The 12,424-nt window shown below is 42.9% G+C and overlaps 1 protein-coding gene across 10 annotated transcripts in view; it reads left to right on the forward strand.

Moving 5' to 3' along the window:
- The window catches only part of LOC146377175 (NACHT, LRR and PYD domains-containing protein 12-like), a 75,942-nt gene that overhangs the window by 31,586 nt on the left and 31,932 nt on the right, over positions 1 to 12,424 (forward strand). For all 10 annotated transcript variants that reach the window (XM_084943837.1, XM_084943836.1, XM_084943839.1 and 7 more), the window contains 2 exons: positions 8,120 to 8,296; positions 10,406 to 10,582. In XM_084943837.1, coding sequence (XP_084799963.1) covers positions 8,120 to 8,296; positions 10,406 to 10,582 — 354 coding nt within the window. The remainder of the gene's footprint in view (positions 1 to 8,119; positions 8,297 to 10,405; positions 10,583 to 12,424) is intronic.

Here is a 12,424-nt window from a genome sequence, read left to right on the forward strand (position 1 = left end):
ACTCAGAATGTGCGTTTATGTGACCAGCTGTTTGTCTGCTTCGCTAATCCAAATAGAGATAGAGCTCTGTCCAAGCAGAGGCTGTCCCACTGGATTATAGAAGCTATCTCACTGGCATACGGCACCAGAGGTCTTGCTTTGCCCCACGGGGTGAGAGCTCATTCCACCAGGGGGTTGGCAACCTCATGGGCTCTTTTAAAAGGGGTGCCTGTAGCTGATATTTGTGCGGCAGCTATTTGGGCATCACCGCACACTTTTGTGCGGTTCTATCGGTTGGACGTTACAGCCCCTTCGGTGGCTCATGCTGTCCTTTCTGCTGGGTCTACCACTCACTAAGGATGTGGTGGTCTGATTCCAGTTCGGTGGCTGCTCTGCGGGGCGTGTATATATGTCCCATACTTATGTGTTGTACCGAGTGAATCGACTGAAAGGGAACGAATAGTTATGTCTATAACTTCTGTTCCCTGAAGGAGAGGAACGAGGTACAACACAAGGTGGCCCCACTGAGCAGTTTAGCTCGGTGAAGAGCGGCTATCGAACTGAGGGATGACTGTGATGACAGCGGCTATATGTGCAGGCGGGGCCGTGCGCGTGTCATCACACGTCATCTGCCTTAAAGGCGTGAATAAAGGTTTCTTCAGCCAGGACACGCGAGGGCGTGATATCCCATACTTATGTGTTGTACCTTGTTCCTCTCCTTCAGGGAACAGAAGTTATAGACATAACTATTCGTTACAATAATCCAGCTGGGATGTCATGAAAACGTGGATCGCCCGTTCAAGGTTTTTAAAAGATATAAATGATCTCACCTTAGACAAAAGCCTCAGTTTGAAGAAAGACTGCTGTACAACTGAGCTCAGCTGTTTTTCAAAGGTCACATTGCCGTCAAATATAAGCCCCAAATGTAATAATGCGATTTAATAAAAGGCCTGAACCAGTCTAATAGAGCGCCCTTGATGCCGCCATGCTCCAATGGTGAGATCAAGATGCTGTGGTCAACAGTGTCAAAGGCAGCGGTCAGATCCAAAATCAGAGCGGAGTCTCCTGATCAGTGGCTGATGAAAGATCATTAAGAACTTTTCAAAGTGCAGTTTCAGTGCTGTGAAGAGCTTCAAAACCAGACTGAAACCTTTACAACAGATTGCAGCTGAACAAATATAATCTTTTACAAAATCTTCGACAGGAAGGGAAGCTTTGAAATAGGCCTGAAGTTTGAGCGGACAGAGGATCCAGATCAGGTTTTTTAGTACAGGCTGTACAACAGCATGTTTAAAACAGGCTGTACAACACCTGAACTAAGACTGCTGTTAAAAATCGCTAAGATGTCGGAACCAACAACCTTTAAAATCTTTTTAAATGTGTGTTGGAACAACATCATTTGGACAGGATGATGTCTTTATACCATCACATCGTTCCTCCACCTGGTCAAACCACACAGGCTCAAACTGATCAAAAACAGCTGAGCAGGTGAATATTTTAGAAAGGTCATGTGAAGGCAGGCCGATCATAGATCGAAGCTGTTTTATCTTATTGATAAAAACTGCAGGAACCTTTCACAAGTTTCTGAGGAACTATTAATATGAGAAGCTGGAGAAATAATTGAACAAAGAAGCTGAGGATTGTTGGAGCATTTCTCAATAATATTAGAAACAGCTTTTGACTTCTCTGCATTGACAGTGTCCTGATACCTGTACAGGCGGTCTCTCAGCATCAGAAACACACCTGCATCTTTTTCCCACTTACGTTCAGCCTTCCTGCTCTCTCGTCTGGCTGAATGAGCGGCCTCGTTTATCCACGGGCCCGATTGTGGTTTCATAGTTTTAAAAGGAGCAACCTCATCAAGGACAGTTTGGCATTTATCATAAAAATTAGATGTCATCTGCTCGGTACCATCGCCGAGGGGAGATCTTAAACTTCTTAAGAGCAATAGAAAATAGTTCTGTTGCAGATGGGTTAAATAGACGACAATGGGGTGTTGGAATAAGAGGAGTAAAATGGCAGTGAGATAAAAATATATCAAACACAACACTGAAAAAACAGCATCACATGTTTCCATGTTTAGGACCGGTACCCCTAAAGACAGCACAAGATCCAACATATGAGCCTGTTTCTGGGTTGGGCCCAACACAAACTGAGCACGACTGAAGGAGTCAAACTTAAAAAATCTCTGGCCAGAGGATTGGAGGGACAGCACGTGAATATTAAAATCTCTGACAATTAAAGTTTGATCACAGTTTGGCACGATAGCAGCTAAAAAGTCTTGAATAAAATCCTTGTGATGTTTTGGAGGTCTGTATACAGCTGCACCGAGTGTTGGCTGGGACGCCCCAAACAACCAACATCACAAGTTCAAAACTTGAATAAGAGTCAGTTAAGAGTTGTTTGCGTGATATGAGAGCATGAGGGTTGGAATGGATGTATCTGTGTGTGCCTGTTTGTCTGTGTCCATATGTCAGGTCGGGTATCAGACGCCACCTCTCTGGGGACATCTCAGGCGGCCTATCTCCCCACACCACTCCACCTGCCAGTGGCAGACGCCCTCAGACATCGGTGCATTGGTGGTTCTTTGTGTCTGGGGATGGGCGTCCAGGTACCCACCGGCTCACTCCTTGGTGGCTGCTTGTCGGGGCCTGGAGCCTGGGGCTCGCTCGGGCCCCTTCAGGGGTGGGGTGCCCTCGGCCTCTCGGCCTGGGGCTCGGTCACTCTGGCACAGCTGGCTGCCGGCGGAGCTCACGGGCACGTCACTGCAACCCCCCTGGCTTCTGCTCTGCGGCTGCTGAGTGACCCCTCATCTGGGGCTCTCCTCAACTCTTTCTGGGATAGTGGCGCGGCTGCCCCTCTGTTGGTCTTCCTTGGTCTCTTGTGTTCTGAGGGCCTCTGGATGTCTGGAGTCTTGATGTCCTCCATACCTGCTTCATGCCCTGGTGGACGGGGCTGTGGCCCCCCACACCCTCTAGCAGATCATTACATGAAGGAACCTTTTAAAAACAAGCGCGTCCATGCTCACAGGTGTACACACGGGTGCTCACACACACAAACTACACCCTTTTTGGCTCCTACCTCAAAGCACACTGTGCGCTGTCGATCTTACGTGCTGCACAATAATGTTTAATATTTAGTATTTACTGTTATATTCCCATATATCATCGTGATGTTGTTTATTATATTGCTCTTTTTTTTCTTCTGCTTGTTTTCTTTTTTCTTTCTCAACAGGTGATCCAGGTGATTGATATATGTATTTTTTGTCTGTTTGATTTGTTGGTCTTTGGTTTTTGCCCTTTATCCCCATCCCTCTTCCCTGCTGTTTTTCTTTCCCTCTTTCTTTCTCCCCTTTCTTTTCCCCAGTCAAATCTTTCCCGTGTTCAGCAAATGAAAATAAAATAAACAATAAAAGCAAAGGTGAATCAAATAGACCAATACGGCAACGCTGGGATGGTCCATTTGTTAAAGTAAATCCATCGGGCATCTTTCTTCGCCTTTAGACAATAATTGATGATGGCAAAAGAGCCAAACGGGACAGGCAAAAAAAAAAAAAAGAGTTGTTTGCATGCGAGCTTCTTCCTAAAAACAGCCTCCACTCCACCACCACGTCCTGTCATCTCACAGTCAGAAGGTAAAAGTTCAGTAAAACAGCTGGACTCACCGGCTCTCTGCCAGGTTTCCAAGCATTAGATCCAGTTCCTGATTAGTGAAGAAGTCCTTAAGAAGAAAAGTTTTGTTTGCTAGTGATCAAGTATTAACAAGACTGATTCTTAGTGGTATCGGTGGCTCATCGGCCGATGTGGGTGCCCGACCTATCGGCCGTAGGTTCTGAGGGTTTACTCCACCTGAGCGTAGACGGGGAGGACGCTGGGCGGGTTTATTGTAGTACACCCAACAACAGGTGTCAGACAGGTGTAAGCCATATCCAGAGAGCGCCAGTAGTTGATGCGGTCGAATCCAGTCGGGTTAGGCTGAGGTGTTTTTCCAAGTCTTATCCAGGTAGCTTTCATTCTCACCAATAAGCCACTGCATTTCCCACGGCATCTACGGCGCCCTCTCAGTTGAGGTGGGGCCGAAGCACAACGGAGACGAGCTGGAACTCCTGACAGGAACGGTGCAGAGAAGCTTCCCTGATATCCACGATTCCAATAAACAGGTTTTAAATGAGAAGATCTTAAAGCCAGCAGTGTTTGGTGATCATATACAAGCAGAGAGTTTGCATTTTTGAAGACAAATAAAAACTAAAACATGAGTACAAACAGAGTCGGACAGCAGGCCATACACACTGCTGCCATCTTGACTCTCCGTTAAGAAAAGACTGTCATGTGACTGTCATAAAAGTCTGTATCCCAGAGCAGGTGTGGGACTTCCTGCAATGGAGTAACACGTGTCTCTGAAGGTTCCTGCTGAGTTTCAAAAATAGTTTTTTCTCAACCTACAAAGTCTTCATTTGTGCTACAGCTGAAGTTAACAGTCTTATACTTTATATTATAACTTTATTTGAGAAGAAATGGCATCCAACCCTTGAAAATACAAGCACACAGGAGGAGCGGCGACTAGGCCCGGTGCGATCTCGGGCGAGAGTATCGATGATGGCCAAAGGGCAGCGTCCAGCTCTACGGCCGCTGAAGAGCAGACTCAACAGACGTGATGTGGATCCTACTGCTCTAAAATTGGAGCTTCTTCAATCCATTAAAGAGGACATTAGTACGCTGTTAAAAGAAGAACTCAGAAATGCATTGAAAGAAGATTTTGACAATATAAGGGCTGACGCCCAAGGACTGAGAAATGAGATCGCTAACAGCATGGCGGCGACGCACGTTGAAGTTGATGGAGTAAAGATTACAGTGAAAGAAGCTGAGGATGGGCTGTCAATGTGGAGCGATGATGTGACCACCCTGCAGTCTACAGTAGAGAGTATGAAGGAGGAGCTGTCTGACCTGAAGGATAAATGTGATGAAGGCAGGAAGCGGAGAGCTAACATCCACATCATAGGGATCCCAGAGGGCCTGGACTCGAGCTCCTCCACGGCCGTATCTGTGCTACTACATGAAGTGCTGGGTATGGATAAAGACGTTATTGTTGACCGCTCACACAGGAGCCCTATCCCGAGAAAGCCAGCTGGTAACCCGCACGCCGTCATAGCCGAGCGTCACTACTACCAGGATTGTGTGGAAATTCTATGCCGTGCGAGGGCCCAAGCCCTGCTTGAGTTTAACGGACAACCTATTGCAATATTAGGACTGGGCGATATGACCCAAAATTCATATCTCGATATTCTTTAGCTGGATGGCGATATACGATATATATATCGATATTTTTAAAGCCAGAAAGTAAGAACAAAAAGAGAGTTCTTAGTCAAAGCTGTGTCCCAAATCTCACGCAGGCACATTTATTAACATACAGCATAGATGTACATGAAACAATTACTCAGAAATAAATTATCAGCATTTATTAAATAATAATGCTCCATAAATAAAAGAAAACAATGTTGTTTTTGTGCATAACAAAAAGCTCACAATTGTGCAGTCAAAATCTAAACTAACAGACGCTGAGCATAATAACAAGCAGCTGCTCTGTTCCCAGGTTCTACTGCGTGACTGACAACCTGGAGTTTGAAATCCTCTTTGTAACCGTGTCTCTTACAGTTGCCATTTATGGTCCTTATACACACTCAATACAGTAATATTACTTTAAAGCAGAGTACGTACCACTCCGCGAGGCTCCTCGGTAGCTGTAATGCTCCAACAATCCATCAAGCGGTGCGGCCTCGTAGCTTAGCAAAGTCGTACCAAAACATTTTTTGAAATGTTTCTGAGCGCCGTGTAGCACATAAAATCGGTTCGAGGTCAGTAAGCACAACCAGAATTCATCCATAAAGCGCACTGTCAATTTTTGAGAAAATTACAGGATTTTAAGTGCAACTTATAGTGCAGAAAATATAGTTTATGGTTTTCCTTTGATCTTAGCAAATATCTACGCCTCTAATTGGGACGATCACAGATTTTTCACTAAAGTCTTTACACGGCTCCCCAATATGTCATCACACAATATCATCTTTGAGGGAGACCTAAACTGCTCATTATCTGCTATGGACCACAGTTCACACAAAAGTACGCTTAGTCCAAAGTCACCATGGGTCATTCAGAGCTTTCTTGATAATTATGGGCTAGCTGATGTATGGAGTTTTCATAATCCTGCTTCACGTCAATACTCTTTTTTTTCCTAATGTCCATAAAACATATATTTGTATAGAAAAACGTCTCCCTTTAGTTACAGAATGTGGTTATAAGACTCTGGTGATTTCTCCTCTTGTTTTTTCAATGTGTATTCCTGATGCCTGCTCCAACTATCAGCCATGGAGATTCAACTCAGTGTTGTTAGCAGATGAAGAGTTTGTCAGTTACAAAAGGTCTGAGAGGCCAAATAATTTCATTTTGTGCAAAACAGAATAAAATAGTGACCGAGCGCCTCTCTCAGTTAGCTGATGAAATTACTAAACTACATGCTGTGTACAGCCACTCTCCTGAGCCTGTATTATATACACAGCGGTTACAATGACAAACTGAATACAATCTCATATCTACAAAAGTCAAAGTTGCAGCTACGCTTATGAACATGGAGAAAAAACAGGCAAGTTATCAGCTCACCAGCTACGACTAAGAACAGACAACCAACTATCCTTGAGATCTACAATGATTTCAATAAGTTTTTTGATATTCCCTCCTTGGGAGAAGATGCGATCGCTAGTCTGGAGGAACCTGTCTCTAATGTTGAAATTGAAACGGCCATACGGAGCATGCAGTCTGGAAAATCTGCTGCCCCGACGGGTATCCATCTGATTTCTTCATAAAGTTTTCTGACCGACTGAATTCACTGTTAAAATCAACTTTTGAAGAATCCTTCCTCTCACAGTCGTTGCCTCCAACAATGCATCAAGCAGTGATGCGTTTAATTGTAAAACAGGAAAAAGACCATTTAGACTGTCGTTCATGTCGTTTAATATCTTTGTTCAACACAGACACCAAGATCCTGGCTCAAGTGTTGGCCCGTCGCTTACACAAGTATTTGTCCTCCATTATTTCACAGGACCAGATGGGCTTTATTAGGCACTCTTTTTTTAACATTAGAGCTCTATTAAATATAATTTATACCCATGTTAAAGGTGATACATTGGAAACCGTAGTTTGGCTTGACGCAGAAAAGGTGTTGGATCGGGTGAGATGGGATTTTTTTTTTTTATATGCTTAAAAAATGTGGCTTTAATTTTGTATCTTGGATAAAAGTATTGTATTACTCCCCTCTAGCAGCCGTCCGGACTAACAATAATCTGTCCCCCAGGACAGGGATGCCCTCTGTCTCCTTTTTGCCATTGAACCGCTAGCTGTTGCTCTGAGACAATGTGTTGGTGTTATAATAATATAATATATAATAATAATAATAATACATTTTATTTATAGGCACCTTTAAGAGCCTCAAGGTCACCTTAATGCATACGTAAGGAATTTGGGACAATTTCTGGATATAAAGTCAATTTTGGGAAGAGCGAGGCAAAGTCTATCTGTACGACAACTGGGGAGTTTTGTGTATTTTAGCACCTATTAAACCCAGCTATAACAAGTTTAAGTACTCGGGCATCTGGGTGACACAAAACCACAAAGACTTGTATAAAACGATCTTCCTTTATTGTTGAAGCTTAAAGAGGATTTTGGAAAATGTGCGTTTTATATTTATGGTGGGGATGCGGAACAAGGACCAAAGATGAATGTGATGCTGAATCAACAGAAGACTTGGACTCATTTGATTCCAGCTTTGATATCATTGATTTCAATATGTCCATTTCTTTCACACTTCACCTTTAAAAGTGAAGCCATGTGGTTCCTGGAAGGAAAAACACGACTTTTTCAAGTCTTTGTCCTGTTTTTATGAGAAATGTACGACTTTAATGTGAAACATTCAGAGTTTTTTCTCTTGTTGTGTTTGTTTGAAGCTGCTTCCTGTTGGCTTCAGCTGTTTGGAGTTTCCATTTTCTAAACTTCTACATTCTGAACCTTCTTCAGCTCTGAACAGATGATGAAACACTGAATGATTTCAAGCACTTTGTCTAATAAACTTACATCTTTCATTCTTTATACAGATTGAAGGACTGTGGTTTGTCAAAGATCAGCTGTAATTATCTGGCAGCAGCGCTGAAGTCCAACCCCTCCCATCTGAGAGAGCTGGACCTGAGTAACAACAACAAGCTGCAGGATCCAGGAGTGAAGCATCTGTGTGGTTTCCTGAAGAGTCCAGGATGTAAACTTGAAACTCTGAGGTCAGTCAGCATGCTTTGGTTGTGCTGAGATGAATATTATGTGAAAGTTGTGCTGACACTAAACTGCAGACATCAGGCTGATATTATACTGATCCACCCTGAGGATCTTCATAGTAAAGTCTGTTTTCTTCTTCTCTGGTTTAGTCCATTGACTGCAGCAGAACAATGATCACATTTCAAACAGTGATACTCAACGTATGGCCCGTGGCCCACACGTGGCCTGCCCACCTTTCCTAATTCAGAGAGAGGGACCCTGATTAACTGTGCAGCTTCTTCCTCACAGTTCTAAGTATCAGACACAACAATGAATAATCCACAGCTGACTCTCTTTAGCAGGTCAAAGGTCACGGCACACAGCAGACAGTCAGAAATATTCTAACTCTGATCATTTATCAGTTGTGACACTGTGAGACTTGATCAGAGGTATGATCATCACAGCAGAGGCCTTTGTGTCAAAGTCACTGAGGATCAAACAGAAACACATGAAGCAGATTTTCCTCTTCTGGCTTTTTATAGCAGATAACCTTCAAAATATTCTGCAGTCGATCAAAAACTGAAGCAAACCATGAATCAACATGTGAACATGACCTGATGCTGCTGAAGTGAAGCAAAGTTACAGAGGTTTGATTACAGACACAGCTGAGAGTTTGTAATCTGTCATCATTTTAAAAAGTTTCCATGGAACAGCAGAAATGAGGCTTTCCTGTCGGAGGCCGACAGCACTGAACACAACAGCAGACTGGTGGCTAATAAACAGTGAATGATGCAGAAACAGATGTTTGAAGCTGTTCTTGGAGTACACTGAGAGAGAGAGAGACCTGTGCAGGCAGGAACAGCCAAAGTCAGAGAGAATTCATGAGCATATTTATCAAACGTGAAGCAGAGTTTGGATCTTCTTTTGCTGCTGGTTCACTCAGTTTTGGTTGGAGACAGATGAAACCTGCAGCTTCAGGATCTGTGAGCTGTTCACTTTCAGCCCCGACGGCGTGTCCGTGTACGTGCCGTTGAGTGAACGATCCACGCTCTGTGTTTCCATCTTTGTGTGTTTAGCTGCTCTCATTTACTGTTTTAGCTGTTTGCTGCTTGTTGAAATAGTTTGTGAGCTTTAACCTGAGATTCTGGCAAAATACATTTATATTAAACATTGATTCAGGATTGAATGAATCAACATCATTTTATTCAAATTAAAACCATTTAAATGGGAAAATCTATTTTTTTACACCCGCCTCTAATGCTGGGTAATGTCAGCTGGTCCATGTGCAGCTGGCTGTGAGGCTCAGGGAGCGTCTACAAAGTGCAACACTGAAAGAACATCATCCATAAATATTGAGTAATAACTGGACTCTCATACAGCGAGACTCAAATGCCTTTAAACATCAGCTTATTCTGCTGATCCAAGTCCAACACTGAGTTTGTAAAAACATGTTTGTCAATCATTTTGTTTGGTTTCTGAGGAAAATGATTCAATAACTTGCTGCTAATACACAACATTTCATCATATTTCCTCATAACCCTCTTTTGTCTGACCATTTGATCCCATTTGAATTTGCAATAAAGGATCCACAGAGTTTGGTGACAATAATGACAGTAGATGTTTGTGTGAAAGTGCTGGAAGCAAATGAGTGTGTGATGTTCTTTCAGTGTTGCACTTTGTAGATGCTCCCTGAGCACTGGTCTCACAGCCAGCTGCACATAGAGACCAGTGTTGTTAGTCCAGGTCAGAAGATGACTTGTTGGAATGAAAATGAGCTTGTAGTTTGTCTGCTTTAATAATGTGACTGGAAAAAGCTGTTGGACTTCAAATATGTCCATTTCTTTCACACTTCACCTTTAAAAGTGAAGCCATGTAGTTCCTGGAAGGAAAAACACGACTTTTTCCAGTCTTTGTCCTGTTTTTATGAGAAATGTACGACTTTAATGTGAAACATTCAGAGTTTTTTCTCTTGTTGTGTTTGTTTGAAGCTGCTTCCTGTTGGCTTCAGCTGTTTGGAGTTTCCATTTTCTAAACTTCTACATTCTGAACCTTCTTCAGCTCTGAACAGATGATGAAACACTGAATGATTTCAAGCACTTTGTCTAATAAACTTACATCTTTCATTCTTTATACAGATTGAAGGACTGTGGTTTGTCAAAGATCAGCTGTAATTATCTGGCAGCAGCGCTGAAGTCCAACCCCTCCCATCTGAGAGAGCTGGACCTGAGTAACAACAACAAGCTGCAGGATCCAGGAGTGAAGCATCTGTGTGGTTTCCTGAAGAGTCCAGGATGTAAACTTGAAACTCTGAGGTCAGTCAGCATGCTTTGGTTGTGCTGAAATGAATATTATGTGAAAGTTGTGCTGACACTAAACTGCAGACATCAGGCTGATATTATACTGATCCACACTGAGGATCTTCATGGTAAAGTCTGTTTTCTTCTTCTCTGGTTTAGTCCATTGACTGCAGCAGAACAATGATCACATTTCAAACAGTGATACTCAACGTATGGCCCGTGGCCCACACGTGGCCTGCCCACCTTTCCTAATTCAGAGAGAGGGACCCTGATTAACTGTGCAGCTTCTTCCTCACAGTTCTAAGTATCAGACACAACAATGAATAATCCACAGCTGACTCTCTTTAGCAGGTCAAAGGTCACGGCACACAGCAGACAGTCAGAAATATTCTAACTCTGATCATTTATCAGTTGTGACACTGTGAGACTTGATCAGAGGTATGATCATCACAGCAGAGGCCTTTGTGTCAAAGTCACTGAGGATCAAACAGAAACACATGAAGCAGATTTTCCTCTTCTGGCTTTTTATAGCAGATAACCTTCAAAATATTCTGCAGTCGATCAAAAACTGAAGCAAACCATGAATCAACATGTGAACATGACCTGATGCTGCTGAAGTGAAGCAAAGTTACAGAGGTTTGATTACAGACACAGCTGAGAGTTTGTAATCTGTCATCATTTTAAAAAGTTTCCATGGAACAGCAGAAATGAGGCTTTCCTGTCAGAGGCCGACAGCACTGAACACAACAGCAGACTGGTGGCTAATAAACAGTGAATGATGCAGAAACAGATGTTTGAAGCTGTTCTTGGAGTACACTGAGAGAGAGAGAGACCTGTGCAGGCAGGAACAGCCAAAGTCAGAGAGAATTCATGAGCATATTTATCAAACGTGAAGCAGAGTTTGGATCTTCTTTTGCTGCTGGTTCACTCAGTTTTGGTTGGAGACAGATGAAACCTGCAGCTTCAGGATCTGTGAGCTGTCCACTTTCAGCCCCGACGGCGTGTCCGTGTACGTGCCGTCGAGTGAACGATCCACGCTCTGTGTTTCCATCTTTGTGTGTTTAGCTGCTCTCATTTACTGTTTTAGCTGTTTGCTGCTTGTTGAAATAGTTTGTGAGCTTTAACCTGAGATTCTGGCAAAATACATTTATATTAAACATCGATTCAGGATTGAATGAATCAACATCGTTTTATTCAAATTAAAACCATTTAAATGGGAAAATCTATTTTTTTACACCCGCCTCTAATGCTGGGTAATGTCAGCTGGTCCATGTGCAGCTGGCTGTGAGGCTCAGGGAGCGTCTACAAAGTGCAACACTGAAAAAACATCATCCATAAATATTGAGTAATAACTGGACTCTCATACAGCGAGACTCAAATGCCTTTAAACATCAGCTTATTCTGCTGATCCAAGTCCAATAGTGAGTTTGTAAAAACATGTTTGTCAATCATTTTGTTTGGTTTCTGAGAAAAATGATTCAATAACTTGCTGCTAATACACAACATTTCATCATATTTCCTCATAACCCTCTTTTGTCTGACCATTTGATCCCATTTGAATTTGCAATAAAGGATCCACAGAGTTTGGTGACAATAATGACAGTAGATGTTTGTGTGAAAGTGCTGGAAGCAAATGAGTGTGTGATGTTCTTTCAGTGTTGCACTTTGTAGACGCTCCCTGAGCACTGGTCTCACAGCCAGCTGCACATAGAGACCAGTGTTGTTAGTCCAGGTCAGAAGATGACTTGTTGGAATGAAAATGAGCTTGTAGTTTGTCTGCTTTAATAACGTGACTGGAAAAAGGTGTTGGACTTCAAATATGTCCATTTCTTTCACACTTCACCTTTAAAAGTGAAG

The sequence above is a fragment of the Perissodus microlepis genome, chromosome 11, assembly GCF_051167445.1.
Source record: "Perissodus microlepis isolate ML-2025 ecotype Zambia chromosome 11, ASM5116744v1, whole genome shotgun sequence".
Taxonomy (NCBI): domain Eukaryota; kingdom Metazoa; phylum Chordata; class Actinopteri; order Cichliformes; family Cichlidae; genus Perissodus; species Perissodus microlepis.